The sequence below is a fragment of the Halteromyces radiatus genome (assembly GCF_025201355.1).
Source record: "Halteromyces radiatus strain CBS 162.75 chromosome Unknown BX664scaffold_2, whole genome shotgun sequence".
Lineage (NCBI taxonomy): Eukaryota > Fungi > Mucoromycota > Mucoromycetes > Mucorales > Cunninghamellaceae > Halteromyces > Halteromyces radiatus.
In genome coordinates this window covers 2,015,589-2,035,725 of record NW_026251688.1, presented here as the reverse complement: position 1 = coordinate 2,035,725, position 20,137 = coordinate 2,015,589, and the positions used below count along the sequence as shown (strand labels likewise).

General features: G+C 33.0%; 11 protein-coding genes across 11 annotated transcripts; 6 read left to right on the top strand and 5 right to left on the bottom strand.

The window, feature by feature from the left end:
• Nucleotides 1-955: 955 nt before the first annotated feature.
• BX664DRAFT_325166 (uncharacterized protein) lies at nt 956-1,623 on the bottom strand (the record flags this gene model as incomplete). The annotated part of the gene is made up of 3 exons (XM_051543969.1): nt 1,403-1,623; nt 1,139-1,274; nt 956-1,029 (listed from the first exon to the last, which is right to left on the bottom strand). Exons 2-3 carry the CDS (start codon nt 1,272-1,274, stop codon nt 956-958), a joined length of 210 nt encoding a protein of 69 aa, XP_051403151.1. The 5' UTR covers nt 1,403-1,623.
• Nucleotides 1,602-3,171, bottom strand: BX664DRAFT_356218 (uncharacterized protein; the record flags this gene model as incomplete). The annotated part of the gene is made up of 6 exons (XM_051547868.1): nt 3,067-3,171; nt 2,846-2,915; nt 2,656-2,776; nt 1,929-2,005; nt 1,695-1,729; nt 1,602-1,625 (listed from the first exon to the last, which is right to left on the bottom strand). Coding segments are annotated over exons 1-6 (354 nt in total), but the record flags the coding sequence as incomplete, so codon positions are not given.
• A 62-nt stretch (nt 3,172-3,233) lies between these two features.
• Nucleotides 3,234-3,632, top strand: BX664DRAFT_68928 (uncharacterized protein). The gene has a single exon (XM_051549696.1). It carries the CDS (start codon nt 3,287-3,289, stop codon nt 3,512-3,514), a length of 228 nt encoding a protein of 75 aa, XP_051403149.1. The 5' UTR covers nt 3,234-3,286; the 3' UTR covers nt 3,515-3,632.
• Nucleotides 3,633-3,898: 266 nt separating this feature from the next.
• BX664DRAFT_325155 (Spt4/RpoE2 zinc finger-domain-containing protein) lies at nt 3,899-4,653 on the top strand. Its single transcript, XM_051543968.1, has 4 exons — nt 3,899-4,050; nt 4,107-4,213; nt 4,322-4,377; nt 4,449-4,653. The coding sequence occupies exons 1-4, from the start codon at nt 3,985-3,987 to the stop codon at nt 4,568-4,570; spliced, it is 351 nt and encodes a 116-aa protein (XP_051403148.1). The 5' UTR covers nt 3,899-3,984; the 3' UTR covers nt 4,571-4,653.
• Nucleotides 4,654-5,188: 535 nt separating this feature from the next.
• BX664DRAFT_275311 (uncharacterized protein) lies at nt 5,189-6,320 on the bottom strand (the record flags this gene model as incomplete). The annotated part of the gene is made up of 2 exons (XM_051541277.1): nt 5,733-6,320; nt 5,189-5,336 (listed from the first exon to the last, which is right to left on the bottom strand). Coding segments are annotated over exons 1-2 (711 nt in total), but the record flags the coding sequence as incomplete, so codon positions are not given.
• Nucleotides 6,321-6,936: 616 nt separating this feature from the next.
• Nucleotides 6,937-9,214, top strand: BX664DRAFT_325153 (glutathione synthetase). Its single transcript, XM_051543967.1, has 9 exons — nt 6,937-7,250; nt 7,325-7,400; nt 7,458-7,606; nt 7,683-7,811; nt 7,913-7,993; nt 8,057-8,140; nt 8,249-8,318; nt 8,420-8,877; nt 9,050-9,214. The coding sequence occupies exons 1-9, from the start codon at nt 6,970-6,972 to the stop codon at nt 9,171-9,173; spliced, it is 1,452 nt and encodes a 483-aa protein (XP_051403146.1). The 5' UTR covers nt 6,937-6,969; the 3' UTR covers nt 9,174-9,214.
• A 236-nt stretch (nt 9,215-9,450) lies between these two features.
• Nucleotides 9,451-10,515, top strand: BX664DRAFT_378010 (Acireductone dioxygenase ARD family). Its single transcript, XM_051548808.1, has 5 exons — nt 9,451-9,743; nt 9,829-9,893; nt 9,975-10,095; nt 10,188-10,284; nt 10,362-10,515. Exons 1-5 carry the CDS (start codon nt 9,561-9,563, stop codon nt 10,427-10,429), a joined length of 534 nt encoding a protein of 177 aa, XP_051403145.1. The 5' UTR covers nt 9,451-9,560; the 3' UTR covers nt 10,430-10,515.
• A 256-nt stretch (nt 10,516-10,771) lies between these two features.
• On the bottom strand, nt 10,772-14,502 carry BX664DRAFT_292121 (vacuolar protein sorting-associated protein 35). The gene is made up of 10 exons (XM_051541976.1): nt 14,352-14,502; nt 14,180-14,276; nt 13,796-14,102; nt 13,475-13,682; nt 13,297-13,380; nt 12,741-13,217; nt 12,099-12,656; nt 11,859-11,978; nt 11,222-11,788; nt 10,772-11,150 (listed from the first exon to the last, which is right to left on the bottom strand). The coding sequence occupies exons 1-10, from the start codon at nt 14,457-14,459 to the stop codon at nt 10,905-10,907; spliced, it is 2,772 nt and encodes a 923-aa protein (XP_051403144.1). The 5' UTR covers nt 14,460-14,502; the 3' UTR covers nt 10,772-10,904.
• Nucleotides 14,503-15,052: 550 nt separating this feature from the next.
• BX664DRAFT_275302 (uncharacterized protein) lies at nt 15,053-16,538 on the top strand. Its single transcript, XM_051541276.1, has 8 exons — nt 15,053-15,112; nt 15,204-15,223; nt 15,296-15,343; nt 15,396-15,446; nt 15,524-15,581; nt 15,695-16,119; nt 16,186-16,326; nt 16,412-16,538. Exons 1-8 carry the CDS (start codon nt 15,064-15,066, stop codon nt 16,457-16,459), a joined length of 840 nt encoding a protein of 279 aa, XP_051403143.1. The 5' UTR covers nt 15,053-15,063; the 3' UTR covers nt 16,460-16,538.
• A 446-nt stretch (nt 16,539-16,984) lies between these two features.
• Nucleotides 16,985-17,188, top strand: BX664DRAFT_246085 (uncharacterized protein; the record flags this gene model as incomplete). The annotated part of the gene is made up of 1 exon (XM_051540253.1): nt 16,985-17,188. A coding segment is annotated over one exon (204 nt), but the record flags the coding sequence as incomplete, so codon positions are not given.
• A 2,088-nt stretch (nt 17,189-19,276) lies between these two features.
• BX664DRAFT_325144 (zinc finger, HIT-type containing 1) lies at nt 19,277-20,128 on the bottom strand. Its single transcript, XM_051543966.1, has 4 exons — nt 19,939-20,128; nt 19,763-19,860; nt 19,489-19,664; nt 19,277-19,409 (listed from the first exon to the last, which is right to left on the bottom strand). The coding sequence occupies exons 1-4, from the start codon at nt 20,105-20,107 to the stop codon at nt 19,388-19,390; spliced, it is 465 nt and encodes a 154-aa protein (XP_051403141.1). The 5' UTR covers nt 20,108-20,128; the 3' UTR covers nt 19,277-19,387.
• Between the last annotated feature and the right edge of the window lie 9 nt (nt 20,129-20,137).

Genomic DNA, 20,137 nt, shown 5'->3' with positions numbered 1-20,137 from the left:
TCCGAAATCTTTTTAAGGGTCACCCTTCCTTGTTTTTTTTCTTGCACTCTTTTTCTTCTCTTTTCTTTTCTCTTTTTTTTTTTTTTGTATTGACTTTAGTGTTAGTATATCATTTTAGTAGTGTTTATTAGTCTTTAGTAGTTAAACTTTTATTTAATAAAGACTTTACTTTTATTGAAATCACTTCATTACATGTCAATGCAATTGATTCCATCTTCGAATGTACCTTTTTTTTTTTACATGTGAATGCATTCCTTTTTATTTTACTTTTTTTTTTTTTAATAGATAAGAGAAACGATACGATTCCAATATTCTTCACTTCGATATAAGTTTTTACTGTAGATTAGTTACTACGACAAACCAATGACTTCGTCACCAAGCCACACTACTTGTGAAATAAATAGTGATACTCCTTTTTTTAAAAACGTTTTTTTCTTCTACTCTTTGTTTTTCTTTATATTTTCCTTTTATTTACTATAGTGATATCTACATAAATAACAACATATGTCGCATCAGCGTATTTCGTACCTGTAATATAAGCATATAATAAAAAATAAAAAGAATGCATTCATACACATAATACATCTTGTAGATGGAAATGATCCCATTTATATGTAATAAAAATAGTTGTAATAAAATAAAACCTTTATTGAATAAAAAAAGTATGTAATCTAACGACTGCACTAATGTATATAATAAAACCATAAAAAAAAGTCAATGGAAGAGAAAAAGAAAAGAAAAGAAAAAAAATAAAAAGGCTTCACCATTTTGGGTGAATTTATTCAATTCCTGGTCAGGCATAAACATTCATGCGGGAGTCCATCAGCTAAACAGCATGGTCCACTGGTGAATGCCAGTATCATTGTAAAAAAAACTCATTATCTAAATATAAAAAAGATAAAATACATATACTTTGATTTTTTTTTCAAATCGAGTAACATACCGTTGCCTGATACTATATACTGGGTATAACAGATAAATAGACATATGGATGGGTTAGATTGAATGATTGAATAATAAAAAAGTTTGCTATACAGCATTTTATTGAAATAATATACTAGTAATCAAGTAAAACAATATACATATATAAAGATAAAATAAAACGAAGTACTCCTCCAACCTGTGATGTATCTTGTACATTTCAAGAAATTGTATTCGATTGTCGTTGTTGTTGATAGTCGTAGATGCAGGCAGAGAAGAGAATGTGGTAAGATCAGCAAGAGCTCAAATAAGAAGTATAACCATTGTTGGAAGTGCCTTGACGCAGAATACATTGAATACGTGTTCGTCAACACCAGGAGAGAAACAAGATGTACGGAATCCAAGTAGAAGCATCATAATACGATCCCTATAATGCAAACTTTTGATACAGATATGAGACAATGAGCAGAATGATGAGTAAACTACCCTTGGCATTGATCTCTTTTGCTACTCACATTTTCACCAACTTCAGTAAACTGTAGGTAATATCATCTTCGACGCCATCGGCTTTGTCCTCTACAATGCGTTCCAACTTGATTCAATAACAATCATTTGACCCATAGAATTTCTCTATATCATATTGACAACAAACTAGCAATCATAACTTCTGATAAGATTACAGATTGTTTGTATAAAAGAGTACCCTATAATAAAAAAAAATACATCAGCTCACGTGCAGAAAGTTGAATGAATTTGATTGAGCAGATACTTACAACATAGAAAGCTTTCAACCACAATACTTTTCTTGCTTACAAAATATTTTCAAAATACATATAAAAACGAGTAAAATGATTCTCCATAAGGCACCGTCTTGTAACTTCCTTGCTTGTCATTCCCCTCGACCTAATAAACTAAATAAACGTACATCAGTAGTCCGTTGGTAGAGTCAAAATGGTAAGATAAAACCAACTTACTTTATAATATTGACCTAAACACTTTTGACATACCAATAACATAAGGAAGCGTCCAATCATCAAATTCTTCACAGATAAAAGTAGTTTCGGTTGCGACTGCTGGACGGCCTCTTGACACAAGAAGGAAGAAAACGAGTAAACTGAAGTTCTTGATGGACATACTGAGAGCATTGAAATCAACAACAGGGGAACCAGAAGAGTATTTACCGGTAACAAGCTCCACAGGATGAAGACCAGATATATTTGATTAAAGACACAGAGAAAGATAATCGGCAGCAGCGAATATGCACCAAAGATATATAAAGATGATTTGATAGTAGAAGACGATGAATCAGGGAGAAGCTTGCTTGGTAGACGTAGGTTTTATCAAGTCGCTGTTTTTTTTGATCCATTGAGGCCACTTGACAAGATTTGGGATGGTTTCATTCAGAGTAAACATCAAAAATACAAAAGTACTTTGTTACAGTGGGAGTGTGGGCGACAATAGAGATAGTAGTATTGCTTGGAATCTGTCATCGACAAGCATGCTTGATGAGTAGAATCGACATATCAGCCATAGATTACTTCCAATAGCTAAATGGTAAATATATACGAGTTAGCATGACCATAATACTACATAGATCAAAGTATCCTTTCATTTACCTTTTTTTATCAAATACAATACCAAGATACACACGGATCACCATCAGCTTGAAAATAATACTTCTTACAAGGTTTGTTCCAAAAAAAAAAAAAAAAGGATCCTGCCATAATAATAAACTTTGCTTGCATATTGGGTGCATCCTCGAGAGTTTGTTCCATTTCTGGTTCACATCCTGATATCTTGATTGTTGATGAAGAGGACGGCAAGAAAGTAGTCATTTCAATATTAGTTGCAATCTCTTAAAGGAAAAAGAAGAAAACCAAACGTTTTGATAAATGATGAATATAAATTGAGTTAACGTACTCACGCCGTTTTCGAAGTTCAACCAGAGGTGTTTTTGCACATTTAGTATTGCTTTCATATAGAGTCAATTCGTACTACAAACGTATCACGTTGGTCCAATAAGTATATTCAATCAGTTGATCTTGATCTGTACCCATTTAAACGTTCTCTATGCATATAAATGTGTACAGTAAATTAGAAAAAAAAAAACAGCCAGAGTCCATAAAAAAAGTCGAGATAACTTACCAAACAAAAGGGTTGCTTCACTACCATCAATAACAAAACGACCAAAAGACACCAACCTTCTATTATCCAATAGCAGATACTATACAATTAGAATATAATGGAAACAACAAAAAAAAAAAAAAGAAAAAGAAAAGAAAAGAGAAGATACGAGCATTTGAGCCTTTTTTCGCGGAGTTGAATTTCCTTGATCGCATAGAATAATCATTATTTGATAGCTTCAATGGGATTGGACATAAAAAAACAATATAAAAGACATTTTTTTTTTATTTTCTCCTTTCTTTTGTTTTTCTTTCTTCTACAAAACACAAAAAAAAAAAAAAAAAAAAAATTCAAAACCCAAAAAATCCAAAAAAAATTATTTGCTTCTTTTTGGCTGCTTCCTTATTGGTATCTTCTTCTTTCCGTTCGCCTGGTTCACGCAACAGAACACTCTCATTTTTGTTTGTGATTCTTGTTTCCCCGTGTTCCTTGCTGTTCGTGTCCTCGTTGTGCCTTTGGTTGTCTGTCCTTGCTGTCTGTCTGTCTTCCTTGCTGTCTGTCTGTCTTCCTTGCTGTCTGGATCTCTCTCTTTTTTTTTTTTTTTTTTTTTTTTTTTTTTTTTACCATTTATGATATTTACACTATCCTTTTGCGTCGCGCACATCCTGGATGGGTTGATGCGTGGCGACCGTGCCTCAGAGCCGGAGGGTCTTCTTGTTTTCTTTTTGGTAAGTGCACGTATACAAATAATGTTTAGTTGATCATAACACTAACCATTTTTCCATTTCTTCTTTTCAACCACCGAAATACGGGTGAAAATGACGTCGATAGAAAATAAGTAGGCCCAGAAAGGAAAAAAAAAAAAAAAAAAAAACCTTTTCTCTTTTCTCTCTTTCCACTTGATCACATTTCATCTTTTATTATACATTTATCATTATCATGTCTCAAGTATTACCTCTCGATAAAAAACAACTACGGGCATGTTTATTATGTTCACTAGTGAAGGTAAGAATAGAAACAGTTTGAATCAAAAACTTTTATATTTATGTATTTTATTGTAGAATGCTGCTCAGTTTCGACAAGATGGTTGTGAAAATTGTGAAGATATAATGCAGATGCGTGGAAGTACGGATAGAGTATTGGAATGTACTAGCTCCAAATTTGAAGGGTAAGAGAAGGAAGAGGAGGGGAACTGGATATATATATAAAGTATGGACATGACATTTAAGGTTTTTCTTTTTCTTTTTTTTTTTTCTTTTTCTTTTTTTTTTATTAGTGTGATATCTATGATGCAACCAGCTGAAAGTTGGGTAGCAAGATGGCAAAGAGTGGGTAAGTTCCAAAAAAAAAAAAAAAAAGAAAGTGACATACTAAAACAGATCTGTCTTTTTGATCATCTATAGAGAAATTCACACGTGGAGTATATGCTATTAGAGTCTATGGACGAATACCAGAGGATGTAGAGGATGAATTGGATCGACGAGGAATAGAATATAGACCAAGGGATGGTTCTGTCAAGGAATAATTTTATTTTATTTTGTTATTTTTTTTTTTTTTTATGTACATACCTTTGTTTTTTTTCAATAAAGCAAAAAATAGAAAACTTTTTTTTTTTTATGATTGAATGAATGGAAGAGCACATGCAGCTTTATTTGTTGTTGGACGGAAAAAAGTAAAATGAAATTAAGGAATATAATTAAATTAAGATAGTAAGTAACAACTTTAACAATGAACAGGTAAATAATCAATAATAATAATAATAGTAATAATAATAATAAAAAAAAAAGAAAAAGAAAAAAGACTAACAATTGATACTTCCAGAGGTAGCATCACCAGTATGCTGTTGCCAATGAAGCATTGGATGTAAAGAAGGTGATGATGATGATGGAGAAGGATCCTGTCGATGCTTGTTGTATGATGAAGAAGAAGGTCGTATAAAGTCAGTAAATGCAAGAGATTCATGATGCAAACCAGGTGGAGGAGGATGAGGATGATGATGATGACCAGAAGAAGGCGATGAAGATGATGATGATGCTGATGATGAAGAAGCTGAAGTATTATTACTATTATTATTGTTATTACTAGGATTGATAGTGTGTGATTCATCTACAGAGTAACTATTATTTCTTGATCCACGATTTTCATGTGATCTCAAATGGGTTTTACTATGTTGGGTTAAATTGTCACTTCTGGAAAAAGCTTTTTGACATCCTGGATAACTGCATTGAAATGGTCGTTCCAAAGTATGAATTCGCATATGCCGCTTCAAATGTTCCAATCGTTTAAATCTTCTTTGACATTGATGATGAGTACATACATGTTGTTTTTCATCATCAAATGACGCTCTTTGTTGTTGTTGCTGCTGTTGCTGTTGTTGTTGCTGTTGTTGTTGCTGTTGCTGTTGTTGTTGCTGTTGATGTTGCTGTTGATGTTGCTGTTGATGATGATGTTGAGGTGATGCCAATGGTTGATGATGTTGAAGATGAGGATGATGCTGATGATGTTGTTGTTGTTGTTGATGATGATGATGATGAATTGGATGATGCTGATGATGCTGATGTTGATATTGTTGTTGTTGCTGTGGTGATGGTTGATGATGATGATCATTTGTTAAAATTGATCGATAAGAAGAAGGAGGTGATGTTATAGTGGGAGTGGGTCGAGGTGGAGAGGCAGATGGCATAGACATTGGATGGGGAACATTTAAATTGCTAGATGGAGAAGTAGAAGTAGTAGGTAAATTTGATTTGTAAAGATGATTTGGTAAAGAAGGAGGAGGAGGTAAAGAAGGAGGATGAATGAAATCATCATTATTCTTTTGAAGAGCCTTTTTTGCATGAGTTCGATAATGAGCATGAAAATTATCAGTACGACTGAAGCGTTTACCACAACCAGGGAATGGACAACCATGAGGACGTTCTCCTGTATGTACCAACATATGACGTTTTAAATGTTCAAAGCGTTTAAAACTCCATCCACAACGAGGATAACTACAAGCATGTTTGTTTTGTTTGAGAGGTCGTTTTCTTGAAGAGGCGGCTTCATCAGAAAAAGACATAGCTCGTGGTTGTTGTGGTGATGGAGCAGTATGATTTACCCAATAAGGATGATGATAATCATTGGTTGAAGCACGACGATAATTCAAATCACGTTTATATGGTGATAATGCTGGGGTTAATGGAGGAGATAATACTTGATCATCATGTGGTTGTTGACACCGTGGTGAGAAACAATAATTGTTGGAATCCATGAATGTAAAATATAAAGGAGAAAAGAAAGTGATAAGAATGAATTAAAAAAATAAAAATTAAAAAAAAATAAAGAGCTTGATCTTTTTATATGTAAAATTCAAAAGAGAAATCAAATGTGCTGTGTAACTATTTTTGGTTAAATTGAAGGAACATCCGATGTAAGGTCGATTTCAAATCCTCTTACGTCTCCTATCCTAATATACTTTTTGGAGAAATCACCCCCAGAATAACTCCTGATCTCCTGCAGAAACACTTTCAATTCATCTCCTTTCAAAAAAAAAAAAAAAGAAAAAACAATGGCTCCTATTTTAATATTTGGAGTATCAATTCTCCCCCTTTTTTTTTTTTATTCTCTTTTGACACGACAGGAGTAAAGGTATATATATATATTTCTTCTTCATGAAGATCTCGAATTTTATACCGACTATATATATATATATATAAAAGTTTAATGCGGCTGCTCATGTCATTTCTCGTCATACCCCTTTTAAGCTACTATCTCCCTAATAGGGGGCATTTGCGTAACAACACACTGATGTCAAAAAGGGGCGTCACGATCCACCAGTAAAAAAAAAAAAAAAAAAAAAAAAAAAAGAGGGCTTTCCCTCTCTTTCTTTCTTATTTTCTTTTTCTTTCTTTTTTTTTTTTTTTTCTGTATACTATTTTTATCTCAATGTCTATTTATCCTCCTCTATCTTCTTCTACTCAATTGAACCATATACGTGCAGAAGCTATTGATTGGGCTTTAGCTCATGGTCTCATTGTTCGACCTACTACCGAAAAACAACAATACTTCGAACATAACGCCGCTGTAACTCATGCCCCCTTAGCTCTTTATCCAACTCCATTTCCACGTGCTGAATTCTTTAAGGCCAAGGACTTACAAATACCCTGGAATACCCTGATTCATCGTATGAGTAAGGATAACCTCTTATTAAAAGAACTCATGGAAACGTAAGTCTTTATTCTCTTCTTTTAACTTTATACATTAATTCTTTCTTTTTCTTTTTATTTATTTATTTATATAGTTTGTCTCAAGTGGATGACTTTATGAAACGATTATATGATATCTATCTTCAAGTAAAAACTGAAGGCATTGCTCAGGTAAAAAGAACAATAATAAGAACATGCAGTGATCTGAGCTTCATTTCTCTTTCTTAGTCAGCATCCTTGGGAATCCATCGGTGTGATTATCTGTTACACGCAGATCTTGGTGCTGATGCTCATACTGCCCGTATTCAACAAGTAGAATTCAATACAATTGCTTCAAGTTTTGGGAGTTTAAGTACACGAACTACTGAATTACACAAGTAAGATATTTATTCTATATTCATCCTTCCCTTTTTTTCTTCTTTATTAATCTCTTTTTTTTTTTATTTCTTTTAGGTATCTTCTTTCTTCTATCGACAATTACGGTGAAGGACAAATCACTGCGGATCAATTACCTGATAATAATACTGTTGACTCTATTGCTCAAGGTCTGGCAAGTGCTTGGAAACTCTATGGAAAATCAAAGTAAAGCGAATATATAAAAAAAGAATAGATATATGCTCATGGACCAAGGAAATGGTGTGATTGATGACAAATCTTTTTTTTTTTTTTTGAATGCATAATAGTGCTCGTGTAATGATGATTGTTCAACCTGGAGAACGAAATGCTTTTGATCAAAGATGGATTGAATATGCCTTGATGGAAAAGTATGTAACGTAGTTTGATATTATATATATATATATATATATTGATCGATTTTTTTCTTTTAGGTACGGTATTCATTTATTACGTCGATCTTTAGAACAAGTCATCAACAATGGCAAGTTGGATCCTGTGACCAAAGCATTGACTATGTAAGTTAAAATAAGTTCTATCATAACGAGATAACATGCAACAATGAAAAATTATTTACCAATTTATTATTATTATTGTTATTATTGTTTTCTATTGATGGCCTTTAGTGATGGTTATGAGATTGCAGTGACATACTTTCGTGCGGGTTATGGCCCTGAAGACTATCCAACAGAAAAGGTAATAAAATAAAAAAAAAAAGACAACAAACAGAAAAAAGTCTGTGCATTTTGTTTTGTTTATTTATTTATGTCCTTTTTTTTTTGACATGCTCATTTTAGGAATGGGAAGCACGGTTAACGATTGAACGATCACTGTCTATCAAATGTCCTACTGTGGCGTATCAGCTGGTTGGAGCAAAAAAAGTACAACAAGTCTTATCAGTCCCTGGCCGACTAGAACGATATGTAGATGATGACGCCACAGCAGATCAACTCCGTGAATCATTTGCAGGATTATACCCCTTGGATGACAGTCTCGAGGGAAATCAAGCTTACGAAATGGCCCTCCAGGATCCTCAACGTTATGTTCTGAAACCTCAACGTGAAGGTGGTGGCAACAATGTGTATGGTGATGATATTGTCTCCGTTTTACAAAAAACCTCAGTACAAGATCGTAATGCTTATATCTTGATGGATTTGATACGAACTCCTCCTTTGGACAACTTGATGTTACGTGAAGGTGTGATTCTGAATGGACAAGTGGTCAGTGAACTTGGCATTTATGGTGTTTATTTGAAGTAAGTATAATTCATTAGAACATCTTTTTTTTTTTTAAAAAAAAAAATAAGGGGGATCATGGGAGAAAGAAAAGAAGGGAGATGAAGGAATAAAAAAAAAAAGAGGGAGAGGGATGACGGGTGAAAGGAGGGAAAACGAGCAAAAAAGCTAATCTTTTTTTTTTTTTAATAGTGATGGTACAAATGAAGTAGTGAATAACATTGGCGGTCATTTATTACGTACTAAAGGGGTAGAAACAAAAGAGGGTGGTGTTGCAGCTGGATTTGCCGTTATAGATAGTCCTTTACTTGTATGAGTTATTCAATAAATTGTGTTGTATTTTTATCATGTGGGAAATGAAGTTGTCTTGATTTTTTTTTTTTTGTCCTTTGACAAGTTTTTGTTGATTCTGTGTCTCCTTTGATTATCTCCTTTATAATCTATTTCTTTTATTCATCCTTTTTCTCCTTCAGGTCTGATCGAGGAACGTGATGTTTTTTTAGTTGATGCTTTGTTGCAAACTGATTTCCACCAATGATCTGATTTCGGCAAGTGAAAATAACCTACCTGTGTTCTTTTCTTTTTCTTTTTTTTTTTTTTTTGTGCATAGAGTGTTTTTTTTTTTTTCCCCTTTCCCTTATCCTCCCCACTCCTCTTTGTTTTTTTTTTATCCCTTTCGACACTCTTGCATTAGTTTAGTAATATGCGTGCTTATATTTTTGAAAACTCTAACCTTGATCAACGTGAACCTCATGATAGTGGAGTTGAAGCAACACTCGATGATTTGAAGGACATTGGTATACTTTATTGGAAATTCGATGGACCTGATGCTTTACAACAAATTGATGCCTTGGCTACTGAACGAAACTATAAAAACAGAGACCAAGTAAGTCACTTTCTCTCTCTCTCTCTCTCTCTTTTTTTTATATTACACTAAAATATCTTCAACTTATTTTGTTTTTCTTTCTTAGATTACTGTATCCCCTGATGCCTTGGGAGATGTTTATGAAGATAAAGTCAAGACCTTCTTTGCTGAGTAATAAGATGGATTCAAATGATAATATTTTTTTTTCTAATCTTTTTATTATTATTATTATTATTATTATTATTTTTGTAGACACCTTCATGAAGATGAGGAAATCAGATATATTCTCGATGGCACTGGTTATTTCGATGTTCGAGATAAGAACGATGTATGGATTCGTATTGCTATGGAAAAGGGTGATATGATTATCTTGGTAAACATCATTTTTTACATATATACACTGCATATATATATATATATATATACTCACCTATCGATTTTTATTATTTTTATTCACTTTTATAGCCTGCTGGGATCTATCACCGGTTTACCACTGACAGTAACAATTATCTTACAGCTATGCGATTATTCAAAGAAGACCCTCTTTGGACTCCTATCAACCGTAAGTAAAACCCATCCATTTTTTTTATTTATTTTGTTTATGTTTAGTGATGATTTTTGTTTTTCTCTTTTCTGTAGGTCCTTTGGCTGACGATAACCAATACCGTTTGAATTATTTAAACACCTTCAATATCACTGCGCCGTAGTTTTACTATTACCCTGTCTTTTAGTCCTCTTGTTTTTAGGATATCTATATTGAATTGAATAAACTCTTTGGAGATTGTCAACATTGAAAGATTTATGTGTGTTTTGTTTGGTTAATATGGAAAATTGGTGTTGTAAACTAGGAATAATGGCATCGATAGCGAATCCAGCGATTGCAAAGTAATAGCTAATAACATCATTCATCCTTTCAATCTAGGTTCTGATAATAGCAGGGAAACAGATGATCCCATCCTACAATCGATCATCGATACGTCCAATTTTTTTTTTCAGATCTTATTAGATCAATAGCAACAATATTCAATCATACACGTGAGACAGACGATGAAGAAATCCATAAAGTACAACTATGTGTTTTTTTATTTTATTTGTCAACCTTTGATATATAAATATGTATACTAATAATACGAAGGATACTAAACTACAATAAACTACATCATAAACTAATCATTCCATCCTCTAAAAGTCACCCAAATCCACATCATCATATTTAGCACCCCATTCAGTCACCGTTTCACTGTTTTTACGTTCTTGAAGATATAAAAGAGTGGCACGGAAGTGACGACGAACATAGTCAGATAAAATTCCTTCTTGTTGGATAAGAGAAGATGAGTTGGCAGTAGGTGGGTGTTGATCAGGATCATCCATGTTGTTCAAATTGGTGTGAATCAAATCAATCAAACCGTTCAGGTACTTGACGGTAACCTATATGATATGCATATATAAACTAAAGTGAATCAAATGAAAAAACAAAAATATTTTTTTTTTTTTTTTACCGCTTCGTTGCCCTTTTCAAAGTAGTAAATATATTGATTCAAGATTTCAACAAACAATTCCACATTGGTAACTGAGTCCATACAACTATCAGCAATCTTGAGAGCCTTTTGAAGACATTCCAAAGCACGTTTGCCTTCCTTGAAAATAGGTTTACCAGTTTCTTCTTCATTTCCTTGGTCCACATTCCACCACAAGTGAGAAGCAAGATAAAGCGCACGACATTGATCTGGTTTCTTCAGTAGTTTTGCACTATGTAAAGCTGCTTTGGTAATCAGAGTATCATAGTTATCAGCAGAGAAGACCCGAGTTTGTTGAAGAGCACCGATAATACAAGTAATTGCTTGATATTGTGCCTTGGATTCTGAGATAGATTCTTCGTATATACTGAATGCTTCCACAAAGAATTCATATGCAATTTCTTCAAAACCAATTTCATCTGCACTTTGCCCAGCCATCAAGAAGAGATGTAAACATATATCTGCTGCTTCGCATTTGTGGTTGAGAGTTGATATCACCTGATGTATGAATCGGAAAAGGGTTGATGTTTTCTTTTCCCAGATTTCATCCTAAAATAAAATAAAATTCCAATAAATCAACCTTTATATTCAAAGTCATTTAATATATGAATACACATACCTGTTCTTGTTGAACTTTATATCTTCTTGCAAGCTTAACTGCTGATACAATTAAAGGAGGGAATGTGTATCGGATACGTTCACCACCATCACCAAATTGTTTTCGGGCGGCAGACAATAGCTAGATCATCATTCAAAAAAAAAAAAATTAATCGCATCATTGTTGTAAAATCCTGTTGTCCATCATTAGCTATATATATATATATATATATATATATATATATATATATTATATTCTTACCAAAAATTGAGTATCTTCATCCTTGGATTGGAACAAGTGTACAATTCTGGCTATCCAACCTTGTTCTTCTTTAAAATCTTCTTGATCCATCGCGGAAAATTCATTTCGTCCTCGTCCATTGGTATAACCAGAGGTGGGAGCCATAGGAGCATCCTTTTGATCACGAAGAAGCACATCACACAATTCCAATACACCATGTACATCTTCAGGAGTTTCAATGATAGTTTCATTTCGGCGAATGCTTTGCACAACAGAGTGAGCGATGGCGCGGCGAGTGTTAAAAGGTTGCATGACTAACAATGGCTGATAATTCGACAATGACAAGAGTGTAAGCACCGAGGAGTATTGAATAATAGGTGCTTGAAGGAGTCGTAAAAGATTACCCTCTGTCACTTTGGAGTGAAGATCAGGCGAGTCGGAGAATTCAGTCATCTTGCCTTTTGCATAGGTGAGAATTTGATCCACATAGTCCAATTTTTCAGGATAACATGACAGTGAAAGATTGATCAAGGATACCAACAAACCCATCAAATCTTGAATACCCAAATCAGGTCGAGCCTAAAAAAGGAGTAAATAGACTCAAAATCAGATCATCTAAACACTATTATATTTTTATTTCTTCCCATTCTTCTTTCTTTTTACCTTCACAAGTTCTACAATCTGACTCCAAAAGACAACAAATAATTCCACATCTTGAGGGATACCCCTTACTTTCTTGACAGGTTTGGATTCTTCAGTATTTTCCACAGTAGCAGTAGTAGTATCATCTTGTGCACTTTCATCCTTTTCAGTAGCATCACCTTCATCCTTGATGGTATCTTGATTTTTTTCAGCATCATCCTTCGCATCAGTGACTTCATCTTGGCCATTTTCATCCCCTTGTTGATGTTCATCCGTGGCTTCTTGTTCTTTGTTCGCTTCATCCACCTTTTGGGGAGGCTTGACACCAGAGACAGGTTCTTCGACTTCTTCTTCACCTTCGGCTTCACGGGCTGCGTATGCTGCAAGTCGATCAATTAAAGAGATAATAATTTGCTTGACATTCACCTTTGGATGTAATTGTGCAGTAGCAGAAAGGAATGGTTGAAGTGTACGCAAATGGAATTCATCCGGAAAGACCTAAATAAACATAATTGAAGAGAAAGTCAATTGTTGATAAGCCATATTTTCTATAATTTTTTTTTTTTTTGCAACTTACTTGAGTAATTACTTCCATAAGATATTCTTGAGCAATCACATCACGACAACTAACAACTTGATGAAGTACACCAGGAAGAATATTCTTTATATATATATATATATATAATTAAAGTCGATATCATTAATGTAAAAAAAAAAATCAAGTAGGATGCTTTTTTTTTTTTTTTGGTACTTACGGTTTGATATATACTGAGATCAACACCATCCAATTGACTAAGTCGTACTAAATTGGTACCAACAAGGATTTTTAATTCTTGGCGCTCAGCTTCACGTTTTTCCCTATCCCGAGAATGACCTTGATGTTGTAAACGGACCCATAATTTATTCATTTCAGTAAAATTGGTCAAGATAAATTCAATAGATTCGCGAATATTGCCTTCAGGTCTATATTTTTCATCAAAAGGGAAAAAGAAAAAAAAATAGTTAGTATTATTATTCAAGATATACTGTATGATCAATTTGTCAATGATTTTTTTTTTCTTTTTCTTTGTTTTTACCCAGAACCTTCCCCTACCGGAAGATGATCTCGAGTCATACCACTAAGATAATGTCGTAAGAATAAACCGCGAATGGGATGTTGTACACCACGAGTCATTTCCATCATATCACGCATAATTTCACGAACAGGAGCATCAGGCATACTCATATATGCAGAACCCACAGTGATCATTAAATAAAGTCGTGGAACAATGTTTCCAGCATACTGAACTAATTCATACAAGTCAGCAAGATGATGTCGACCAGCCTGATGTGCTTCAGTAAGATAAATAGTAAGATGACGAAGAGCATCAAAAACAGCCATATCTTTTTTTTTTAAAAAAAAAAAATAAAGAGATATAAATATATATTGTTACTAACGGTTTCTTTTCTTTTAAACTTACAAAGTTCATAATATGTTTTCGGTGTCAAAGCAGAGGTTCGTAATTCAGCTAACATGTTGGAACAATGTTTGAGACCATCCATAAGTTTGTTGTTTTCCTATAGGAAAAAGAAAGGGACTTTTAGTTTTAAAAATACAAGCATATATATATATGTAATAACATTTAAGCTTACCAAGCAATTGTTCATCTGATGAGCTTGAATTCTAACAACGTTTAGAACTTCATCTAATAGTTTAGTTTGATCCTCCATGGGTGCTGGACTATTCATCATACTAGCCATGGGTGACTAAATTAATAATAAAATAAAGAAAAAGAAAAAAAAAGAGAGAAGAAAAGTAAGAGAATTCCAACCAAAGCCTACAAAAATGATTATTACGCTGAGTTCCAAATATATATATATATATATATATTCTTTTTGGTTTGAAATGTGGAATTTCCTATTTGATAGATCACTATGATGATGATGACTTCTTGAATAGAACAATTATTTATTCTTGATAGTAACAACGAAACTATAAAAATCAGTGATCCTCTTTCTCTTTTTTCTTTTCTTTTTTTTTTTCTCCTCAAACCATTCTTAATATTTTTGTTTTATATTATAAATTGGTAACCATTTTCGACTTGTCCTTACTTCTTTTTTCTTGGATGAATCACTGGCATTTGGAAGTAGCAACATAGTTTTGTCAATCTGTATTCGTCTGTAGAAATAACTGTAGATTTTTTGGAGAGCTTCTTGATAAGAGTGATTATGACTACCACAGGTATGACCACCGATATATAGGAAGGCGGGAATACAATTTCTCCTACAAAAAAGCTTGAGATTCTTTATATTTTTCTTTCGTTCGTCCTTTTACTTTTTTTTTTTTTTTTTTTAAATCATACCAATGGCTCCTAGATTTGGTGGTGCTCCCAATTGTGCTAGATGTCAAAAAGGTACTAACTTGAACAATATATCAATAATAGATATATTGAAATGATGAATTTCTTTTTCTTTCTTTTCTTTTTTTTTTTTATATCTCCAAAGCCGTTTACATGGCAGAACAGGTAATTTTAAAATGGACTTTACTTCTTCTTTCTCAAACCTTTTACTCAAACAGCATATATTCACTACTATAGGTTATTGGTCCTGGTGGTGCTTATCATAAGACATGTCTTACTTGTAAGGTAAGATCTCAAAAGATATATACGAAAGTGAGACTGATAATGATTTTTGTAGGAATGTAATAAACGATTGGACTCAACAACTTTGGCAGAACGTGAAGGAGAAGTAATATCAATTATTGATAAGTAGAGTCTCATATATATATATTAACTAAGAATATTTTTTTTTCTTATATGATTTAGGCGTATTGTAAGGTGTGCCATAGTCGTTTATTCGCTGTTACAAAAGGTTATGGGTTCGGTAAGGTGTTTATTGCTTTTATTTTATTAAAAAAAAAAAAAAAGAACTCACTCATTCCTCCTTTCCTGTGGTATGTGAATTTTTTTTTTTTTGTTTGTTTGTTTGATTTGTAGCTGGTGGAGCAGCTTTTCTTTCTACAGAAGATAAAACACCAAAAGAAATCCTTGAAATGAAAAAACATGAATTATCTTCACCATCATTACCACCTAGAATGAATATCAACAATAGTACGCCAAACTTACCGCCACGTCCAAGTAATTTTGAATTACAACAACCTTCTTCTAGTACAGGTATTGTTAATTCCAATGATCCACCTCCTTCTTCGTTTTGGTCCAAGAAAACTTCGATTCAACAACCAAATTTACCACCTCGTCCATCTATTCCTACTACTACTACTACTACTACTACTTCTACTACTTCTACAAGCAAACCATCTTATGTACCTTATCAAACAGGATATGTTCCAAAAAAACTCAATTTTGGTGTGCAAAATGATATTTGTACCAAATGTGGAAAAGCCGTTTATGCTGCAGAATTGGTAAATATATATATATATTTATTTATATACAGCTCATTGATTCTTTTTTATTTTATATTCATATAGGCATTAGGAGCGGGTAATAAGTATCACAAACTCTGTTTAAAGTGCTGTCAATGCGGCAAGTTATTGAATTCTACTAATATGCAAGATCGCGATCATGATCTCTATTGTCGGGGATGTTATTCAAAATCATTTGGTCCAAAGGTAAAAAAAAAAAAAAAAAAAAAAAAAAAAAAAATAACAGTAAAGTAATATAAAAAAAAAAAAACTGATTAATGAATTTTATTAGGGATATGGTTATGGAAATCTCTTAACTCCTGAAGGTGCAACTAGATAATAGTTTAGTTTTATATTTATATTGAAAAATAAAAAAAAGATCACAAATTGTACCTTTGTAACATTTGGTGGAATGGAAAATGAATTGCCATATTTGGATGTCTTTTTTTTTTGGGCCTTTTGACTTCTTTTTTTTTTTTCGCAAAAAAAAAAAAAAAATAAAAAAAAAAATAGAATAAAATAAAAAAAAAAAAATAAAATTTTTTGCTTCCATTTTTATTTTTATTATAGCGGTCTATTTTTTTCTTTTCTTTTCTTTTCTTTTTTTTTTTTTCTTTCCTTTCTTTGTTTTTCTTTTATTTTTCTTCTTCTTCTTCTTACCCCTCTTTATACAATTTGGATCTTCTATATCCGATCAAAAAAGGAAAAGATCTCTTCAATGTCGTCCATAAATAATAATTCGAATACAAATACAACAATAAAGAAACATTGGAGAGGCAACTTACCTTTATCACCTACCAATCTCAATTACTGTCCTACTAATCAAGAAACTTATCCCAATTCTTTGAATATTGAAAATCGACATGGTACTTTACTCTCTTTACTTGACGCGGTATATCCTCCTACTATATGTTCTATATGTGATATGAATTTATCTACTCCTACTGAAGCTGATACTCACTTTCAAACTATTCACAAGTCCAAACGACATTATTTATGTTTGCATCCTCACTGTGATCAAGTCTTCCGATCTCGAGCTAACTTACGTTTTCATATTGCCAACTCTCATCTCGTCGACAAGAAGAAAATCCCAAAATCTGACCCTCTTTACTTGTTATATACTCCTGTATTATCCAATCCAACAACTCCTACTACCACTCCTTCACCAAATGCTTCCATCTCCACCATGTTTGTCCCTCAAAAACGAAAATATCAAAGACGACAAAAACTTGGTAATGAACACAACTCCAAACTTCCTGGTCAAGCAACTTTTGCCGCATCTTCCTCAGGAAGTCTAACTCAATCTCAACCAAAACGAAGAGGACGTCCACCAAAGAACAAGTCAACTCTTATCAATACAAATACTGTCAACAAAATAATCAAACCTATTACGACTACTACTACTACTACTACTACTACTACTACAATGGCCTCCAATGGTTTTCACTCTACTAGTACTATTAATGAAAACAACGACAACAACAACAGCAACAATATCGGTAATAATAGCATCAGTAAAATAAATAGTAACACCAACAACAATACGAACACCACAATGATCGATTCCAATAATGATTCAAACTACTATTCATCTCCATCTCTTTCTTCTTCACCTGATCGCTTGGATATAAAGCAAGATATTACTTCTTGCCTTCATACTAATCTATCACCATCAACATCTTCTTCTCCAGCAACATCAACATCGGCAATGTTTTCTACTGATGAAAAGACAACTTATGACAATGATGTTGTATCTTCATATAATGGTAAAACACCTTTAATTCCCAGCAAAACATCATCATCAACAACACCAGACAACGAATCATCAGCATATGATATGACTTCAATCGAAAAAACTCCATCATCCAGCAAAACAACAGCAAAATCCAACAAAGCACCACAACCAAAATTCTTTCGCCTAGTACAACAAGTCATCCCGCAATCTCCTCCTACAACAAAAAGACGATATAGTTTATCCCTAACTTCCAAGGCACTGATCGCAGAAAGATACAACCCACTACGATGTCCATCATGTCATATCGGTTTCAAAAGAAAGACAAATGTAGTCAAACACTTGGCCACTGCTCATGCTGGTGAAGAATGTTTTCAATGTATCTATGACGATTGCAAGCATCCAAAACGGTTTTCATCTCGCGAGGGATTGATATATCATATTTTACGCTCACATGACAATATTGATAGCACAGACAATACAGGAAATGACACGAGTGGAAGCGAAGCAGCTTTGATGGATAGTTCAGATACAGCATCCGTTGATGAAGAACCTCATGTATCAAAAATACAACGACAGGAAAATGATGATAGCAAAATCATGGAACACAGCAACAAAAGAAAAAGTATCTCCAATGAAACCAAGGATCTCAAGATGGCATCTCTACGTGAACAAAGTTATGGAAAGGGTGTTCTATTGGAAAAATCTCTTCGTAGTGGCCGCAAAAGAAAATGATAGATTTCCCTACCTCTCCTCATAGTATAATATATTATGATATAGATTAGTTAGATTCTCTTTTCTTTTTCTTTTTTATTCCTTCAATAAAAATAAAAAATCAAATCATCTTCTCATTTTTATTATTTTATCATGAAGACATGAATTAAATCAACATTATCTTTCTAATATCGTAAATATCAAATGTATGTACTACTCTACACTTTTACGTGATACTCTATGTCTATTTTACTGAACCGTGAGATTTCATCCTGTATAGCTCTTGTGTTATGTATATGATACATCCCTTTCTTTTTTTTTCTTTTCTTTTTTTTTTTTTTTTTTTTATATCTATGTAGAAGATTCACATTCTTCCTTATTATGATACTTGTTACAGATATAGATGATATAGTACCGAATACTATTGGTACACCGTAACGAAGAAAAGAGTAGATTTTGGTTCTTTACTGCAAGTTTAAATCATAATCATCATCCATTCGTCTTCATGACAATAACAACAAGAAGAAAAAAAAATGACAACTTCTGAAAACTGCTCTACTCCTTGATCGGGAACCATGATATAAAAGGCACAGTAGGAAACTGTTTTCTCGGTAATGCCTAAATATGGTAAAGATAGTTTTTGTAGGTTTGAAATATAACACATATAGATATGAACGAGTGGTCGTTTTTAAATGAATATATTGTATGTATTTTTCTTTTTCATAAGATTATAAATATTTTTATTGTCTTTTTTTTTTTACAAGTAATGTCTATGATAAACTGCTAAACTAACAACTATTCTATATATACAACAACTACTATTTACACTGTCCACTTCATACACCTATATTACAATCAAACAAAAGATGATGATAGTTTAGATATACCTTTTTCTTTTTTATTGCACAATGGTTTTATATTACCTTGTTTCTTTATGAGTGTTCAAACAAGCCAGAGAGCAATATTTCATACCACATCGTAAGCACTTGTAACTACTTGAAAAGCCACAGACTGAACAAAAATGTCTTGGGGGGTATTTAGAAGGAGCAGCATTACATGTCAAGTAGGTAGGGATATCAGGTGAATAATCTTCCAAGTGCTAACAAAAAGAAGAAAGAAAAAAAAACAAATGTTAAAAAATAAATACATAAATAGATGGTTAACTTTGTTCAATTGTTTTTCACCAACACAACTTACAGCATCCTCCAGTAGTACAGAGAGATTAGCCTTGGTAGAAAATACACTAGCTCTACCAGATTTGCTTGTACCGGTTTTGTGCCTTGATTTCCTTGGTGCTAATAAAGAGAAATAATAATAATAATAATAAAAAAAAAAGAGTTTTGGTAAAGTTTATCATAATAGACAGAGTTTACCTTCGTCATTTTGTTCTTGAGCTGCCAAAGCTACACTGATCAGACCTTCGACATCGTTCAAAGATTGATGGTTATCACGTTCTAGAGAATCTAATTGTCTTCTTAAGTGGCGTTGATGTGCTTCAGTATCAACTGGTATTGGTTGTTTGTTCCTCTCGTTCTTCTTCATGAATCTGAATTAAAAAAAAAAAAAAAAAAA